Genomic DNA, 21,781 nt, shown 5'->3' with positions numbered 1-21,781 from the left:
GGTGACACAAAGCTGATTGGCCGCTGGGCTCGCCATGGCCCCGCCCCCCCACACGGATTGGCCTCTCGCCCCGGCTCTCTGCAGGCCCCGCCCCCTCACGCAATGCACGCTCGCTGTGGCCCAACTGACACGGGGCTCCGATTCCCAGGTGAGTACACACACATCAGATCACACTCACTCTCACACTCACTCTCACACATCACATCCACACACTCACAACATGCTGGGATATCGCTTGCTTCTACACCGGCTCCGTCAGGATCCCGGCAGCGCCAGACATAACCTTGCGATGCTGGGATCTTAACGGAGGCCGTGAAAGCTGGTAACCATTATACACATCGGGTAACTAAGGTCCCTTAGTTACCCGATGTGTATCATAGTTACCAGTGTACACCGGCTCACACTCACACACACATCACATCGCATCCACACATCAAGGTCCTGCAGCTGCAGAACATACATAACATAACAGCACACACACACACACACACACACACACAAATCAGATCACACTCACTCACATACACACATCACATCGCATCCACATACTCACAACATCCTGAGATATCGCTTGCTTCTCGGCGGCGATATTGTGCTGTGAGCTTCCAGGACCTGACGGAGGATCACATGGCCAGAAGCATGTGATATCCCCGGATGTTGTGAGTATCAGCGCGTATGTGCAATATCGTCAGTGTCTGTGTGTGTGAGTGTATGCGATCGGGTGTGTGTGAGTGTATGCGATCGGGTGTGTGTGTGAGTGGATGCGATCGGGTGTGTGTGTGAGTGGATGCGATCGGTTGTGTGTGTGAGTGGATGCGATCGGTTGTGTGTGTGAGTGGATGCGATCGGTTGTGTGGGTGAGTGAATGCGATCGGTTGTGTGGGTGAGTGGATGCGATCGGGTGTGGGTGAGTGTCGGCAGAGGAGCACGGCGTGCTGGAGGAGGCTGGGAGCAGAGAGGCTGATCTTGGGGAAGGCTGGGAGAGGGGGGCTGATGCTGAGGGAGGCTGGAAGGAGAGAGGCTGAGCAAACGTGCTCCATCCGCCATACTGCGCACTCCCCATCGTGCTGCATCCCCCATGCTGCGCACTCCCAAACGTGGTCCATCCCTCATGCTGCGCACTCCCAAACGTGGTCCATCCGCCATGCTGCGCACTCCCAAACGTGGTCCATCCGCCATGCTGCGCACTCCCAAACGTGGTCCATCCGCCATGCTGCGCACTCCCAAACGTGCTCCATCCGCCATGCTGCGCACTCCCAAACGTGCTCCATCCGCCATACTGCGCACTCCCCATCGTGCACCATCCGGCATGCTGCGCACTCCTAAGCGGATGGAGCATGATGGGGGGTGCGCAGCATGGCGGATGGAGCACGTTTGGGAGTGCGCAGCATGGCGGATGGAGCACGTTTGGGAGTGCGCAGCATGACGGATGGAGCACGTTTGGGAGTGCGCAGCATGACGGATGGAGCATGTTTGGGAGTGCGCAGCATGCCGGATGGTGCGCGATGGGGAGTGCGCAGTATGGCGGATGGAGCACGTTTGGGAGTGCGCAGTATGGCGGATGGAGCACGTTTCGGAGTGCGCAGCATGGCGGATGGAGCACGTTTGGGAGTGCGCAGCATGGTGGATGGACCACGTTTGGGAGCGCGCAGCATGGCGGATGGAGCACGTTTGGGAGTGCGCAGCATGGCGGATGGAGCACGTTTGGGAGTGCGCAGCATGGCGGATGGAGCACGTTTGGGAGTGCGCAGCATGGCGGATGGAGCACGTTTGGGAGTGCGCAGCATGCCGGATGGTGCACGATGGGGAGTGCGCAGTATGGCGGATGGAGCACGTTTGGGAGTGCGCAGCATGGCGGATGGAGCACGTTTGGGAGTGCGCAGCATAGCGGATGGACCACGTTTGGGAGTGCGCAGCATGGCGGATGGAGCACGTTTGGGAGTGCGCAGCATGGCGGATGGAGCACGTTTGGGAGTGCGCAGCATGGCGGGTGGAGCACGTTTGGGAGTGCGCAGCATGGCGGATGGAGCATGATAGGGGGTGCGCAGCATGGCGGATGGAGCACGTTTGGGAGTGCGCAGCATGGCGGATGGAGCACGTTTGGGAGTGTGCAGCATGGCGGATAGAGCACGATGGGGAGTGCGCAGCATGGCGGATGGAGCACGTTTGGGAGTGCGCAGCATGGGGGATGCAGCACGATGGGGAGTGCGCAGTATGGCGGATGGAGCACGTTTGGGAGTGCGCAGCATGGCGGATGGACCACGTTTGGGAGTGCGCAGCATGGCGGATGGAGCACGTTTGGGAGTGCGCAGCATGGGTGATGCAGCACGATGGGGGGTGCGCAGCATGGGGGATGGAGCACGATGGGAGGTGCACACCTCCCCCCAACACACACACACACACGCGCACTGCACAACACACACACACTAGGAATCACAAACAACGCCCTACACAGACACCCACACACACAGACAACGCTGCACACACAAATATACGCACATACTGCACAACACACACATTGCTCAAAACATACCTCCCCCCAAAACACACCACACCCACACAAACCGCACAACACACACACACACACAACGCTACAGACACACAGCGCTCCACAAACAACGCAACACACGCAACACACATACAACACCGCTCTCACCCCCCGCGACACTCAGAACATGTACAGCGCCCTACACAAACACTTGGTAACTACACACAACAACATCTATATATATAACAAAAATCATACATGAACTACACAATACGTAAATTCTAGAATACCCGATGCGTAGAATCGGGCCACCTTCTAGTCTATATATATAATTGCCTTATTCTGTCTGTCTGTCTGTCTGTCTGTCTGTCATGCTCCAAAATTGTGTCCTTACGGTGACACTAAGTGTCCTTACGGTGACACAAAGCTGATTGGCTGCTGGGCTCGCCATGGCCCCGCCCCCCCCGCACGGATTGGCCGCTCGCCTTGCCTCGGCTCCTCCCCCGCATGGATTGGCCGCTCGCCTCGCCTCGGATCCGACCCCCCCGCACGGATTGGCCGCCACTCACACTCAGACTCACACTCAGACGCAGACTCAGACGCACACTCAGACGCACACTCAGATGCAGACTCAGACGCACACTCAGACGCAGACACAGACTCAGACGCACACTCAGACACACCTCAGACGCACACTCAGACTCACACTCAGACTCACACACTCACACTCAGACTCACACTCAGACGCAGACTCACACTCAGACGCACACTCAGACGCACACTCAGACGCACACTCAGATGTTGACTTAGACGCAGACTCAGACGCACACTCAGACGCACACTCAGACGCAGACGCACACTCAGACGCACACTCAGATGCACACTCAGACGCAGACTCAGACACAGACTCAGACGCACACTCAGACACAGACTCAGACTCACACTCACACTCACTCAGACTCACACTCAGACTCACACTCACACTCAGACTCACACTCAGACTCAGACTCAGACTCACACTCAGACTCACACTCACACTCAGACTCACACTCACACTCACACTCAGACTCACACTCAGACTCAGACTCAGACTCACACTCACTCAGACTCACACTCACACTCAGACTCACTCACACTCAGACTCAGACTCAGACTCAGACTCACACTCAGACTCACACTCAGACTCACACTCACACTCACACTCAGACTCAGACTCACACTCAGACTCACACTCACACTCAGACTCACACTCAGACACAGACTCAGACTCACACTCAGACTCACACTCAGACTCACACTCAGACTCACACTCACACTCAGACTCAGACTCACACTCAGACTCAGACTCACACTCACACTCACACTCAGACTCACACTCAGACTCACACTCAGACTCACACTCACACTCACTCAGACTCACACTCACACTCAGACTCACTCACACTCAGACTCACACTCACACTCAGACTCACCCTCAGACTCACACTCAGACTCACACTCAGACTCACACTCACACTCACACTCACACTCACACTCACTCAGACTCACACTCACACTCAGACTCACTCACACTCAGACTCAGACTCAGACTCAGACTCACACTCAGACTCACACTCAGACTCACACTCAGACTCACACTCAGACTCACACTCACACTCAGACTCAGACTCACACTCAGACTCACACTCACACTCAGACTCACACTCAGACACAGACTCAGACTCACACTCAGACTCACACTCAGACTCACACTCAGACTCACACTCACACTCAGACTCAGACTCACACACAGACTCACACTCACACTCACACTCACACTCAGACTCACACTCAGACTCACACTCAGACTCACACTCACACTCACTCAGACTCACACTCACACTCAGACTCACTCACACTCAGACTCACACTCAGACTCACACTCACACTCAGACTCACCCTCAGACTCACACTCAGACTCACACTCAGACTCACACTCACACTCACTCAGACTCACACTCAGACTCACACTCACACTCAGACTCACACTCAGACTCACACTCAGACTCACACTCACACTCACACTCAGACTCACACTCAGACTCACACTCACACTCAGACTCAGACGCAGACTCAGACGCAGACTCACACTCACTCAGACTCAGACTCACACTCAGACTCACACTCACACTCAGACTCACACTCAGACTCACACTCAGACGCAGACTCAGACGCAGACTCAGACGCAGACTCACACTCACACTCAGACTCAGACTCACTCAGACTCACACTCAGACTCACACTCAGACTCAGACTCACTCACACTCACACTCAGACTCACACTCAGACTCACACTCACACTCAGACGCAGACTCAGACGCAGACTCAGACTCACACTCACACTCAGATGCAGACTCACACTCACACTCACACTCAGACTCACACTCACACGCACACGCAGACGCACACGCAGACGCACACTCAGACGCACACTCAGACGCACACTCACACTCACACTCACACTCAGACTCACACTCAGACTCACACTCAGACTCACACTCAGACTCAGACTCACACTCAGACTCACACTCACACTCAGACTCACACTCACACTCACACTCACACTCACACTCACACTCAGACTCACACTCAGACTCACACTCACACTCAGACTCACACTCACACTCAGACTCACACTCACACTCACACTCAGACTCAGACTCACACTCAGACTCACACTCAGACTCACACTCAGACTCAGACTCACACTCACACTCAGACTCACACTCAGACTCACACTCACACTCACTCAGACTCACACTCACACTCAGACTCACTCACACTCAGACTCACACTCAGACTCACACTCACACTCAGACTCAGACTCACACTCAGACTCACATTCAGACTCAGACTCAGACTCACACTCAGACTCAGACTCACACTCAGACTCACACTCAGACTCACACTCACACTCAGACTCACACTCACACTCACAAGCACACTCAGACTCACAAGCACACTCAGACTCACACTCAGACTCACACTCACACTCACACTCAGACTCACACTCAGACTCACACTCACACTCAGACTCACACTCAGACTCACGCTCACAAGCACACTCAGACTCACACTTACACTCACACGCACACTCACACTCAGACTCAGACTTACACTCACACTCACACTCAGACGCACACTCACACTCAGACTCAGACTTACACTCAGACTCACACTCAGACTCACACTCACACTCACAAGCACACTCAGACTCAGACTCACACTCACACTTACACTCACACGCACACTCAGACTCAGACTTACACTCAGACTCACACTCACACTCAGACGCAGACTCAGACGCAGACTCACACTCACACTCAGACTCATACTCACACGCACACTCAGATGCACACGCAGACGCACACGCAGACGCACACTCAGACGCACACTCAGACGCACACTCACACTCACACTCGGACTCACACTCAGACTCACACTCAGACTCAGACTCAGACTCAGACTCACACTCAGACTCACACTCAGACTCACACTCACACTCAGACTCAGACTCAGACTCACACTCACACTCAGACTCAGACTCAGACTCACACTCAGACTCACACTCAGACTCACACTCACACTCAGACTCACACTCAGACTCAGACTCACACTCAGACTCACACTCACACTCAGACTCAGACTCACACTCACACTCAGACTCACACTCACACTCACTCAGACTCACACTCACACTCAGACTCAGACTCACATTCAGACTCACACTCACACTCAGACTCACACTCACACTCAGACTCAGACTCACACTCAGACTCACACTCAGACTCAGACTCAGACTCACACTCAGACTCACACTCACACTCACACTCAGACTCAGACTCACACTCAGACTCACTCTCAGACTCACTCTCAGACTCAGACTCACACTCAGACTCACACTCAGACTCACACTCACTCACACTCACACTCAGACTCACACTCAGACTCACACTCACACTCAGACTCACACACTCACACTCACAAGCACACTCAGACTCAGACTCACACTTACACTCACACGCACACTCACACTCAGACTCAGACTTACACTCAGACTCACACTCAGACGCACACTCACACTCAGACTCAGACTTACACTCAGACTCACACTCAGACTCACACTCACAAGCACACTCAGACTCAGACTCACACTCACACTTACACTCACACGCACACTCAGACTCAGACTTACACTCAGACTCACACTCACACTCAGACGCACACTCACACTCAGACTCAAACGCACACTCACACTCAGACTCAAACGCACACTCACACTCAGACTTACACGCACACTCACACACACTCAGACTCACACTCACACTCAGACTCAGACTCACACTCACACTCAGACTCACACTCACACTCAGACTCAGACTCACACTCACACTCACTCAGACTCACACTCAGACTCACACTCACACTCAGACTCACACTCAGACTCAGACTCACACTCAGACTCACACTCACACTCAGACTCACACTCAGACGCAGACTCAGACGCAGACTCACACTCACACTCACTCAGACTCAGACTCACACTCAGACTCACACTCACACTCAGACTCACACTCACACTCAGACGCAGACTCAGACGCAGACTCAGACGCAGACTCACACTCACACTCAGACTCACTCAGACTCACACTCAGACTCACACTCAGACTCACACTCACTCACACTCACACTCAGACTCACACTCACACTCACACTCAGACGCAGACTCAGACGCAGACTCAGACGCAGACTCACACTCAGACTCACACTCACACTCAGACGCAGACTCAGACGCAGACTCACACTCACACTCACACTCAGACTCACACTCACACTCAGACTCACACGCACACTCAGACGCACACGCAGACGCACACTCACACTCACTCAGACTCACACTCACACTCAGATTCACTCACACTCAGACTCACACTCAGACTCACACTCACACTCAGACTCAGACTCACACTCAGACTCACACTCAGACTCAGACTCAGACTCACACTCAGACTCAGACTCACACTCAGACTCACACTCAGACTCACACTCACACTCACATTCACTCACACTCACTCACACTCAGACTCACACTCAGACTCACACTCACACTCAGACTCACACTCACACTCACAAGCACACTCAGACTCACAAGCACACTCAGACTCACACTCAGACTCACACTCACACTCACACTCAGACTCACACTCAGACTCACACTCACACTCAGACTCACACTCAGACTCACACTCACACTCACACTCACAAGCACACTCAGACTCACACTTACACTCACACGCACACTCACACTCAGACTCAGACTTACACTCACACTCACACTCAGACGCACACTCACACTCAGACTCAGACTTACACTCAGACTCACACTCAGACTCACACTCACACTCACAAGCACACTCAGACTCAGACTCACACTCACACTTACACTCACACGCACACTCAGACTCAGACTTACACTCAGACTCACACTCACACTCAGACGCAGACTCAGACGCAGACTCACACTCACACTCACACTCAGACTCATACTCACACGCACACTCAGATGCACACGCAGACGCACACGCAGACGCACACTCAGACGCACACTCAGACGCACACTCACACTCACACTCAGACTCACACTCAGACTCACACTCAGACTCACACTCAGACTCAGACTCACACTCAGACTCACACTCACTCACACTCAGACTCACACTCACACTCACACTCACACTCAGACGCAGACTCAGACGCAGACTCACACTCAGACTCACACTCACACTCAGACGCAGACTCAGACTCACACTCACACTCACACTCAGACTCACACTCACACTCAGACTCACACGCACACTCAGACGCACACGCAGACGCACACTCAGACGCACACTCAGACGCACACTCAGACGCAGACTCAGACACAGACTCAGACGCACACTCAGACACAGACTCAGACTCACACGCACACAGACTCACACTCAGACACAGACTCACTCACACTCAGACTCAGACTCACACTCAGACTCACACTCAGACTCACACTCACACTCACTCAGACTCACACTCACTCACACTCAGACTCACACTCAGACTCACACTCAGACTCACACTCAGACGCAGACTCAGACGCAGACTCACACTCACACTCACACTCAGACTCAGACTCACTCAGACTCACACTCACACTCAGACTCACTCACACTCACACTCAGACGCAGACTCAGACTCAGACGCACACTCAGACGCACACTCAGACGCACACGCACACAGACTCACACTCAGACACAGACTCACTCACACTCAGACTCAGACTCAGACTCAGACTCACACTCAGACTCACACTCAGACGCACACTCAGACGCAGACTCAGACGCAGACTCACACTCACAATCACACTCACACTCAGACTCACTCAGACTCACACTCAGACTCACACTCAAACTCACAAGCACACTCAGACTCAGACTCACACTCACACTTACACTCACACGCACACTCACACGCACACTCACACTCGCACGCACACTCAGACTCACATGCACACGCACACTCAGACTCACATGCACACTCAGACTCACACACACACTCACACTCAGACTCACACGCACACTCACACTCAGACTCACATGCACACTCACACTCAGACTCAGACTTACACTCAGACTCACACAAACACTCACACTCAGACTCAAACGCACACTCACACTCAGACTCAAAAGCACACTCACACTCAGACTCAAACGCACACTCACACTCAGACTTACACGCACACTCACACTCACTCACACTCAGACTCACACGCACACTCACACTCAGACTCACACGCACACTCACACTCAGACGCACACTGACACTCAGACTCAGACTTACACTCAGACTCACACAAACACTCACACTCAGACTCAAACGCACACTCACACTCAGACTCACACTCACACTCAGACTCACACGCACACTCACACTCAGACTCACACGCACACTCACACGCACACTCAGACTCAGACTCACTCGCACACTCAGACTCACACGCACACTCAACGCAGCAGACACACAACACCCAACACACAAACACCGCGGCACACACAAATATACGCACATACCGCACAACACACACATTGCACAAAACATACCTCCCCCCAAAACACACACACCCACACAAACCGCGCAACACACATACACAACGATACAGACACACAGCGCTCCACAAATAACGACACACAACGCAACACACAAACAACACCGCTCTCACCCCCCGCTACACCCAGACAACACCCAGAACATGTACAGCCCCTACACAAACACTTGGTAACTACACACAACAACATCTATATATATATATATATATATATATATATAACAAAAATCATACATTAACTACACAATACGTAAATTCTAGAATACCCGATGCGTAGAATCGGGCCACCTTCTAGTAATATTTATATTCTTATACACAGGGAGCAGTAGTTATATTCTTGGATATAGTGGGCAATATTATAGTTGTATTCTGGGTCAGTATTATAGTAGTTATATTCTTGGATATAAGGGGCAGTATTATAGTTGTTATATTGTTACATATAGGGGGCAGTATTATAGTACTTTTATTCTTGTATATAGGGGGCAGTATTATAGTACTTACATTCTTGTATATAGTGGGCAGTTTTATAGTTGTTATATTGTTGCATATAGGGGGCAGTATTATAGTACTTTTATTCTTGTATATAGGGGGCAGTATTATAGTACTTAGATTCTTGTATATAGTGGGCAGTTTTATAGTTGTTATATTGTTGCATATAGGGGGCAGTATTATAGTACTTATATTCTTGTATATAGGGTGCAGTATTATAGTTGTTATATTAATGTATTTACATAGCTGGAAGTATTTTAGCTTTTATATTCCGGTATATAGGAATATACATACATATTGTTGAAAATTCTCTTATTTCGTATTATTTTTACAGTTTGAACATCATGGATGATATGCAGTGTGCTGTTGTAGTTGCTGCAATGCTGGTGGAGGAAGCTCAGCGACAAGATGAGGCACGGATGCTAGAGAGGCGTTCAAAGCGAAAGCGTCGCATGTGGACCAGAGAGTGGCTGCAGAGGAGGTCCGAATTCTCACACATGCAACTTATCAGAGAGCTGCAGGAGAAGGATCCTCATGATTTCCGCAACTATCTGCGGATGTCAGAGGAATCCTTCAAAATGTTACTGGAAAGAGTTACGCCACTCATTCAACGAAAGGATACAAAGATGCGTGCTGCCGTCCCCCCAGATGAAAGATTGGCAGTCACACTGCGATTCCTGGCCACAGGACGCTCCCTCCAAGACTTGCATTTTTCTGCTGCTGTTTCAAGGTCCCTGCTTAGCGTAATAATTCCTGAGACATGTAATGCAATTGTTCGCAGTCTACGCAGCAATAATCAATTTCCTAAAACAGTGGAGGCATGGAATAAAATTGCCAAGTATTTTGAGCAGCTCTGGCAGTTCCCAAACTGTGGTGGGGCTTTGGATGGAAAACATGTGCGCATCACGCAACCACGGAACAGCGGATCCTATTTTTACAATTACAAGGGCTATTTCAGCCTCATAATGATGGCCCTTGTTAATGCAAACTATGAATTCATAAATGTCGATGTTGGCATGAACGGCAGGGTTTCTGATGGTGGTGTTTTGGAGCACACAGCATTTGGTGAGCATTTGCAGAACGGTGCCCTGCACTTGCCACCCAACTCTGAGACCACAGGAAACCTTAATTTTGTTTTTGTCGGCGATGAAGCCTTCCCACTTCATGCCAATCTTCTAAAACCGTTTCCACAAAACGCTCTTACGCAGGAAAGACGCATTTTCAATTACCGCTTGTCAAGGGCACGTCGGGTAGTAGAAAATGCCTTCGGGATCATGGCCAACCGCTTCAGACTTTTCCACACTCCGATTAACCTAAAGCTACAATCAATAGACTCTGTTGTTTTGGCCTGTTGCACGCTGCACAACTTCCTTCGTCGTCAAGATGTAAATGCGTACAGTCCGCCTGGTTTCATGGACTCTGTGGAACCAACAAATGGGGAAGTGGTTCTTGGTGAGTGGCGTGCTAACGCTCCCGCAATCGCAGGCCTTCAACCGGTCATACATGGCAGAAACAAGGATGATGCGAAGGCCTGCCGAGAAAACTACTGCCAATATTTTAACGGTCCTGGTGCTGTAAGTTGGCAGCAACAGATGTTATAGAGGCCTACTGAGCATTTTGCTGTCTATACTGTTTTTTTAATATATTTTTGTTGTCCGTTTTATTTTAATCTTTCTGAATTTTATAATGTTTGCATTTGTTCAATAAAATGTTATATATACTATTATGGTTGATGACTTTTATTACATTGACTGCCATTTGTACCAACAACCATTTAGGTCCTCTGTACCGATACCCCATCGAGTATAATTGCATGTCCGCTCTATTCTCCTTCCCATAATAGATTTGTAAATCAAAATGATACCACTAACACTTTATGCCATTGCTATACCCAGCAAAAAGTCATTGGGCCCCGGGACAACCCTCCCTACCCGCGGAGGGGTTAACATCCAGCTGCCACTACCTCTCCCCTGGGTGCCCAACAACAACAGCGGTGGTGTCCCACCTGCCCCGATGTACAAGAATATAACTACTATAATACTGCAACCTATGCACAAGAATATAAATACTTTAATACTGCCCCTATGCACAAGAATATAACTACTATAATACTGCCACCTATGCACAAGAATATAAATACTTTAATACTGCCCCCTATGTACAAGAATATAACTACTATAATACTGCCACCTATGCACAAGAATATAAATACTTTAATACTGCCCCCTATGTACAAGAATATAAGTACTATAATATTGCCCCTATGTACAAGAATATAACTATTATAATACTGCCTCCTATGTACAAGAATATAACTACTATAATACTGCCCCTATGTACAAGAATATTCCATAACTTTACATTCCATAATTCCATAACACAAAAATCCAATACACAAACATAAATCAAAGATTTAAGTGCTATCTATGCCTTTTGCTATCTGACTCGGTTACAGCCGGGATCGCAGACGGGAACGCTACTGTGACTCTGTGCTAGCTTTATTCAGACCGCTAGTTTCACGAACGGGAACGCTACTGTGACTCTGTGATAGCTTTATTCAGACCGCTAGTTTCACGAACGGGAACGCTACTGTGACGCGGTTCGAGCGGCTCGTTGATAACGAGACCGCTAGCGGGATCGCTATTGCGACGTTGTTCAGAACGTGACGTGATGACGTTGCTCACGTCGCCTTTGAAGTCTGTTGGGCGGCGTACATGTTCTGTTAATGCTCAGAGGCGGGAACATGGCGGCTAGGAGTCGCAGTTCTCCATGGGGGCCTGTGGAGGTCCGTTATTTAGTAAAAATGATGGTCAAAAAAGACTATTTCTGCGAGGCACAGCATGACCATCCCATGCTTCATAAGCAGGCTGTGCTGAGGCTAATTAGTAGAGGCCTGGCCCGTCGATTTGGGGTGGAGCGATCCACAACCCAAATTAGGAAGAAACTGGCAGACCTGCGCTATAAATCCAGTGATCTCCTCGCCAGCATCCGAGCAGACATCGAGAGGCGTCATGGTGAGTGCTGTTTAGCGGCTTTGGTCCGGTTCGGTTTTGTTTACCCATGAACAACCCATGGCTTTATGGTTCATGGATCATGGATCTAAACATCGGTGTTACCATTTAGTAAACATGTTAAATCTAATATCCCCAAAAATATATTGTAGGATCACCTTTTATGGCCTAGAGCATACCTGGGCAAGGGGCGGCCCGCGGGCCACATCCGGCCCGCCTACTCTCTGTGACCGGCCCGCCTGGCTCCGGGCATCCTTGCTGGCCGGTCACTGATGAGGGCAATCTGACGTGTTGTCCAGAGCTCCAGGCTCCGGGCGGCCTGTGGTCAGATTGCCCTCATCACACGCTGCGTGCCGGCAGGGAACAGAGGACTGATACTGCAGCACCGCACAGTGCAGCAGCGGAAGACAGGAATCTGTTCTCTGTTTCCTGCCGACACTTTCCCTGTGACACACACGCACGCGCCCTGATGTCGTCAGTACGGCGCGCGTGTGTGTCATTTGAAAAGTTCCCGCCCCGGCAGGAGAAGAAGATGCAGCAGCCGGACCCCGTACGGAGAGAGGAGGCAGCTCAGCGGGGAGCCGTACAAGAGAAGAAGGATGTCAGCGGGAGCCCGGGTGTAGTGATGTATATTACAGGTGGATATAGGGGTGTAGTGATGTATATTACAGGTGTATATGGGGGTGTAGTGATGTAGTATATGGGGATTGTTTGTGTATATATGTCTATAGCGTGTGTGTATGTATGTGTGCGTGCGTGCAGAGAGTAAAGCCCGTAACTGCGAGTGGTACCATGTGCTCTCTCCCCGCCCCCTGCAGCGCCATTCCGCCATTACAGGGCCTGATTGCATTTCTCCGGTACCTGTTTGCATACATGTGTCAGGTACCGGCGAAAACACGAGTCTGTGAAATAAAAAGATTTTCCATATTTACCTGCTTTCTTCAGCTCTGCTGCCTCCCGCTCCTGACCACTGCTCATTCATTGATTATTCACCGCACTCAGGACCTGGAAGCCGGAGCGGCGCGATGACAGCACCGGGCACAGCACCGTTGAGGGCATCAACGCAGGGACAGGTGAGTATTCTGCAAGCACAGTGGCCTCCAGGAGGTCATCAGAGTTTCCAATGAACTTTGATGACCATCCTGCGACACCCACGCTACAGCTTCATGGGTTCATCAGAGTTCATTGGGAACTGTGACGAGTCCCCGAGATGCTCCGGCTTCCAGGTTCTCAACATACACACACACCTTTATACTCACCCAGCGATGCGGTCCCCAGCACTGTCCCTGCTTCCAGCTGCTCACTGCAGTGAATATTCAGTGAGTATAATTACCATCGATAAGGAGCGGGAGGCAGCAGAGCCAGAGACAGCAGCGCTGGAGAGAGGTAAATATAGAAAATCTTTTTATTAAAAAGACCCGTGTTTTCTCTGGTATTTGTCACACTGATGTCACACAGATCACATCAGTGTGCGATCCGTGTGACACCTGTGCTGCCAGAGAAAAAAAGGATAGGTGTGCATGCAGGGCCACGAGGGGTCACACAGTCCGTAACTTACTGTTTGTGTATGAAGGATAGTATATATGCTATATACAGTATTGGTTAAAACTGAGTTAATTATATTAGTCCGGCCCTCTAAAACCATCCCAATTTCTCATGCGGCCCCATGGGAACATTAATTGCCCACCCCTGGCCTACAGGCTACTTTACACACTGCGATATCGGTCCCGATATCGCTACTGTGGGTACCCGACCCCATCTGTTGTGCGGCACGGGCAAATCGCTGCCCGGCACGGGCACAACATCGCCCAGAGCCGTCACCTATACTTACCTGTCCGGCGACGGTGTCTTTCTAAGGGTGGCGGTCCGTGCGGCGTCACAGCCACGTCAATGAACCGCCGCCCAATAGCAGTGGAGGGGCGGAGATGAGCGGGACGTAATATCCCGCTCACCTCCTTCCTTCCGCAATGTGGCCGGGAGGCATGGAAGGGGAGCTTCCTCGTTCCTGTGGCGTCACACGCAGCGATGTGTGCTGCCGCAGGAATGAGGAACAACTTCGTTACTGCTGCATTCACGATTTTTGAGAATGGACACCCATGTCGCCGATTAGCGTTTTTGCACGTTTTTTCAACGATGCAAAATCGCTCATCGGAGTCACACGCAACAGACGGCATCGCTAATGCGGCCGGTTGTGCGTCAAGAATTCCGTGATGCCATCGACTTATATTTGCGATGTCGTAGTGTGTCAAGCCCCCTTTAATGGTGTTGGACGCAGCTTACAGCAATAAAAAGTGGTGTGAGGTTCCCGCAGAAAACATATGGGAACATTGACTGAAAAATCTGAAAAGTTCTGTCTGGTGGAAAAATGAAAGGTATTGAAAAAAATCAGTAAAACAAAAATAATAGAACACATGGGTGCTGAACAAGTTATCGAGGACCTGTCACCCACTCCCCACGCATGCATAAGTGCAGCAATGAATGCAGCATACATACTTTCATAACATGGACATTAACTGTGATATTCTTCCCCGACACTGGTGACCCAGTGATTACAATTGGAAAAACATGGCACAAAATGCCAATGACCAATCATTAAAATAAAAAAAAAAAATCTTAATTTATATAAAATTTACAAAGAATAATAATACAATTGTGTAAAATATGAGGTAGTTTGGCGAGGACCCAAAGGAGGGGATTTATTTCTGAAACATATGAACTAGAAATATACACACACATATGGCTTCTAAACTTGCTCACTCAGATATGCAACGAGATAAGAAGGATAGTCAGATGACTGGACAATGCTCCAAACGCGATTAGAACAAGGTTGTTTGGAAAGCACAGTGTAGTTCAAATGCAATATATTGCAAAGAAAATAATCACATTATACCGAGATATCTAGTGTGCATATCAGAGGGACAAGGTGGCGAAAAAGAGCTAATTATCCTTTGTAAAAGGTATGGTATGCAAACTTGATCATAGGTAAATTTCAGATACCTAAAAACTTCAATGCTCCTGGGGTAATGGGATTATTTACTCTTTGCATATATTAGGATTTGATCAACACTGTGCCAGTCTTTACAAAAACCATTTCGCAATAAACCATGCTGTGTAATCGCGTTTGGAGTATTGTCCATTGACCTGATTATCATTGTTATCTCAGTGCATATCTAAAGAAAATAATTACATTATACCAAGATATCTAGTGTGCATATCAGAGGGTCAAGGTGGCGAAAAGGAGCTAATTATCTAACTTGATCATAGGTAAATTTCGGATACCTCAAAACTTCAATGCTCCTGGGGTATAATGGGTTTATTTTCTCTTTGCATTTGCATCTCTGATTATCATTGTTATCTCGGTGCATATCAGAGTGACATTAGAAGCCTTGAGTACAAGCCATATGTTATACTATTTACAGAACAGAATAAAATAGAATAATTTAAGTGATTGATTTTTGTGCCTTGTTTTTCCAATGAATGCAGCATGTTTGCTGCTTTGAGGCAAGTGGTCCCCATGTGTCTGGTGCCCCTAGAAAAAGGTTTGTCAAACATACGTAAAAAAGCAGGCTATACACGGGCTTTACATGCTACAATATATCTACCGATGTGTCGGCGGGGTCACGTTGTAAGTGATGCACATCCGGCATCGTTAGAGATATTGTAGTCTGTAAAACCTACATGCGATTACGATTAAACGAATAACCGTTCATCGCATACACGTCGTTCAATTACTAAAAATTGAACGTCTGGTTGCTCAATGTTCCCGAGGCAGCACACATCGCAGTGTGTGACACCCCGGGAATGATGAACTGCAACTTACCTGCGTCCCGCTTCTTACGTATGGATGGTCGTATAGAAGGGTAAGTACTTGTGACAGGAACAAAGCATAGGTGCGACACGGTCAACAAATTTCAGTTGTCGCACATAAGATGGGGGCGTGTCACATCACATACGATATCGTATGCAGAATTGTATGGTGTAAAGTAGGCGTAAGCCATAGTGGCCTGGAGTTATGCGCTCAATAAAAGTTTTCTCCTATACCTAGGACCACCTCCAGCTGCACAGGCAGCTCCACCATCTCCACCCTCTCCGGCTGTGGATCCACCATCTCCGCCAGCTCCACCATCTCCTGCTGCGGATCCACCATCCCCGCCGGCTCCACCATCTCCTGCTGCAGATCCACCACCTCCGCCTGCTGCGCCTGCTGGGACACCCTCTCCTTCTCCAACCCCATCACCTGCTGCAACCCCATCTCTTCCTTCAACCCCATCACCACCTTCTACCCTGTCTCCCCATACTTCTCCTTCTAACGATGCCTTCTCCCCCGCATCAGTTGGTGAGTTTTGTGCAGGCTACCCTTCCTGTAATTTATGCACATAACATGGTGTCCCTACAAGTTGTAAAGGATACAGGGATGTTTAAATGATGGTGGGCTGTCGTGTACTAATATTTGATTTGTGTTCCCTAGCCACAGGATCTGGTTGGGCCATCAGCGCCTCAGAGGAAGAAGGTGATGAACCCCAGAACCGTAAGTGGTCAACCAAAAACATATACCTGACAGTTCGATGTTGGAACAAGGATGGTTAACTTTTCCCATTCCCTCCACAGAAATCCCCACACTACAGGACCTGGTGGAATCACAACGGCGTTTGTCAGAAGCCGTCCGGCGTCATGGGGAGATGCTGGAACAGTTTTTGGCAGCCCAACAGCAGGGCCACTAAATGTGAATGTTTGTGATTTAAATGTTTTTTTTTGTTTTGTATGTCACATAAATCTTTCTAGTTTATTTTCGCTGTTGCTTACATTTTTGGACAAAACTTTCAAACAGGGTTTGGGAACCTATTTACTGCCGGGGACCATTTGGAATTTTCTACCAACCAACGGGGGCCACACCAAATTATCAACTTGAACACGACCAGGCTATATTTGTTAAAATAATTAATAAAATCAGCCCCAGAGTGGTGGCTGGAGAGACTGTGATGTTCGGTGAGATGGATCATTTTGATTCTCACCACTACATTTCCATGTTTGTCTTGGTCTGGAGAGGCTGGGGGCATACACAACACAGGAGAAGCTAGGGCATATACATCACAGGAAACACTGAGGCATATACATCCCAGGAGAGGCTGCGTCATATACATCCCTTAAGAGTATGGGGCATATACATCACCCTGAGCAGTAGTTGGCAGCACAAAGAGCACTGTGCCGCCCTGGCAAAACCTGGGTGTTACAGAGGTCTGCATACATGTTATTGATGCTGATTTAACTCTCCCTTGGGGAGGTTCCCACACACAAACACACACCAGCCAATCAGACCCCACTCACCCCCTCCCCACGAAAACAGGAGGACATCAAGACTGTACAGTGGCAACAAGGTTTTTTTTTTTTTCAATGATCTTGACTGTCCAGGGGAGGGTGTGTGTGTGTGTGTGATGTTACCTCTGAGACCACCTGGCTAGTCCAGGGCGTCACATAAGCAGCCCCTGTGTGGGGCTGGGGTGAGTGGTACTCACGGCCTCAGGAATGGGCCAGCCTCTTGTGGGACCCGAAGTGGACCAGGAGAGGGGTGCCAGCTGTCGGGACCCAGTACGGACCAGTGTGAAAAGAAGACACATACCTCGGGCAGGAAAAGATCACCTGAATTACACACACGGGTGTGGGACCCGTCTTCACAGCAGCGGGCCGTTGGCACCTGTTACCAGCAACTTGGTTAATTACTGGACTGGGGTTAGTTATTGGTTTATACTGTGAGTACTCCTGCACCACCCGGTACAAGGCGAGGACTGTACCCGTCACTCTACAAACTACCTCTCCCAATTGGGCCCTGGGACTATAAATCCCCCTACCCGTGGAGGGTATCCCACCTAGCTGCCCCACACCATCAGTCCCGGGCACGGTCCCCAGAGGCAGTGGCGGTGCCACCACCTTATCAACGCAACCCACGGGTGGCGTGACAGACAATTCCCCCTACCTAATCCCCCTCTTTTTTGGGAGCTTGACATTACAGACCGGGTCACGACACCGGGATACCTGCAGAAGTAACCCCTTGGCCAGGATCTCATTTCCCCCCCAATCCCTGGGCAACACAGCAATAGGTGGCAGCACAAAGAGCTGTAGGTGGCATAACACAAACAGCACTGACAGTGACAGCACTAGAAGGCAGCTCGGAGAGCATTAGGTGACAGCACTATAAGGCAGCAGGGAGAGCACTATGTTCCCCACCACAGCTTTAAAACAAAGAACCCACAAAAACATTCTTAATTAAAAAAAAAACACCCACACACACACATTATATATGTGCATCTGTAGAGTTGTGCCATGATGGCGACCCTGACCTCCACCCAGCCCTTTACCCCGTGAATAATGTTATGCAGAATTCATGAAAGCTGTACAAAAGTTTGAAATCAAAGACATTTTTTATTACAATTCCCTAACATTGCTTAAACAACAACAAAAACAGCATAAATATTATAACAAAAAACAAAAACTATAAATTTTGATATTGGTTACTAGAGTCATTTAAATGTTGCCTCTGTGGGCTGAAAAATTGGTTCATTGGGGGGAACATGGGATACTGTGCGGGGGGGTCATGCTGGAGGTGCGGTCGAGGCTCCATCCTCATCCATGGCACTTGGTTCCATGAAGAGTGTTGTTGATGATCTACTTCGCACACTTTTGAGGAGTCTGTCAGTTTCCCCAATGCCACCTTGTTGAGGGCCTCCAGCATGACCCTTTCGACATGACCTCTTTGTTTGTCATCCAGCTTACGGAGTCTTTCATCCGTAAGCTGGGCAAATCCGCAAATGGATGGTCTGCTGTGCTGCTCCAGGATTTTCTTCGCCATATCCATAAGGTCTGTTGATGATGTGTTGTTCGGCTGCCTCTTACGGGTTGAGGAGATCCGCCGCGGTAATGGAGCTTCTGCGGTCTCCTCGGAAGTCCCGGCAATTTCATCATCACCACCTGTCGCTATTGGCCCAGCTTCACAACGATCCTGCGGAACAATAAAAATGATGTTAAACTCAGATATCATGAGCAACAGGCACAGGGATACACATGCACTGGAAACTAATGGGAGGGGCAGACTAGTACTACAAGATATGAAATGTCATTACATGGTATGAAAATAGAGTGTGGAGAAACTAGTAAAGGAGTATACTTATCTGAACTGGAAGGGATACATTTTGAAATCTGCAACAGTAATCATAGAAAACCGTAGTAACTATTTTCAATTAAATAATGCCATGTACATCAAAAGTTTCACAAAGGTACTTACATCTCCAACTGTGGTGTCAGACCGGACCTCAGGCTGTGTTCCGGGACCAAAGGACAGCGATGTTATTGTACGTGGTACCTCTTGGTCTCTTATGAAGGCCAGCAAATCGTAGTACCAAAGCTTTGGAACGTAAAGTTCCTCCGTTCCGGCACCAGATTTGCTGGCCTTCTCCACCTTATTTAGTTCCTTTTTATAAACGGTGCGAAGACCCTGGATTTTCTTTCGCACAATCTCAGTTGTAATGGTCTAAGTAGGGTTATGCCTCTGGAACAATTCAACAAGCTGCTCATAGGCCTGCTTTTTCTTGTATCGATTGCTATAATCGACAGACTTAATCTTCCACAAACAAGGCAGGGATCGATACATATCAATCATCTCCCTTATAAATTCTTGTTTGTTGGAAGACATCTGAAAAAAAAGGAAATTAATGTATTACTACATTGTTATAAACTAAGCACAAGAATATAGCTGCTATAATACTGCCACCTACGTACAACTACTTTAATACTGCTCCTATGTCCAATAATATAACTACTATAATACGGCCCCCTATGTACAAGAATATAACTACTATCATACTGCCCCCTATATACAAGAATTTAACTACTATAATACTGCCCCTATGCACAAGAATATAACTACTATAATACTGCCCCTATGTACAAAAATATAACTACTATAATACTGCCCCTATGTACAAGAACATAACTATATGTACAGCGGTATTGAATATATAAATATATATACATATATACCTATATATATATATATATATATATATATATATATATATATATATATATGTAGAAAATAGCTATATGTTCAAGAATATAATTGCTATAATACTGGCCCCATAGATATATTTATTTTTATATATATATATATATATATATATATATATATATATATATATATATATTCCTATGTACAGGAATAGAAAAGCTATAATACTTCCCCCTATGTACATAGATAAATATAACTATAATACTGCCCCAATATACAAGAATACAGTTGCTATATTAATGTCACGATGTACTAGAATATTGGTATAATACTGCCCAAAATTACTTACCTTTAAGTCAGGAGAATATTAAAAATCCAAGACGAAATCAACAAATTGAAAGAATCACTGCAGCAAACTGCGTTCTGAAAAAGCTCAGGTAGAGTGAATGGAAGCGCTACTGCGTCGTCTTTTGTTTGATACGGTCACCCAATCAGGCGACGCTGTAGTGATGACCAATCGGAACAGAGGGGCGTGAAGAAAGACAACGCAAAGCGCTGTAGCGATCACCAATAGGAACAGAGGGGCGTGAAAAGAGATAACGCAAACCGTATCTAGG

General features: G+C 48.6%; 1 protein-coding gene and 1 long non-coding RNA gene across 2 annotated transcripts in view; one reads left to right on the top strand and one right to left on the bottom strand.

The window, feature by feature from the left end:
* Nucleotides 1–17,248: 17,248 nt before the first annotated feature.
* Nucleotides 17,249–17,798, top strand: LOC142276403 (uncharacterized). Its single transcript, XR_012739855.1, has 3 exons — nt 17,249–17,501; nt 17,634–17,693; nt 17,774–17,798. It is a non-coding gene; the product is annotated as an uncharacterized LOC142276403 (long non-coding RNA).
* Nucleotides 17,799–20,687: 2,889 nt separating this feature from the next.
* The window catches only part of LOC142276404 (uncharacterized), a 28,620-nt gene continuing 27,526 nt past the window's right edge, over nt 20,688–21,781 (bottom strand). The window contains exon 2 of the mRNA XM_075332605.1: nt 20,688–20,849. Coding sequence (XP_075188720.1) covers nt 20,688–20,849 — 162 coding nt within the window. The remainder of the gene's footprint in view (nt 20,850–21,781) is intronic.

The sequence above is a fragment of the Anomaloglossus baeobatrachus genome, unplaced genomic scaffold (genome assembly GCF_048569485.1).
Source record: "Anomaloglossus baeobatrachus isolate aAnoBae1 unplaced genomic scaffold, aAnoBae1.hap1 Scaffold_398, whole genome shotgun sequence".
Taxonomy (NCBI): Eukaryota; Metazoa; Chordata; class Amphibia; order Anura; family Aromobatidae; genus Anomaloglossus; species Anomaloglossus baeobatrachus.
This window is presented reverse-complemented; position numbering and strand designations above follow the sequence as displayed.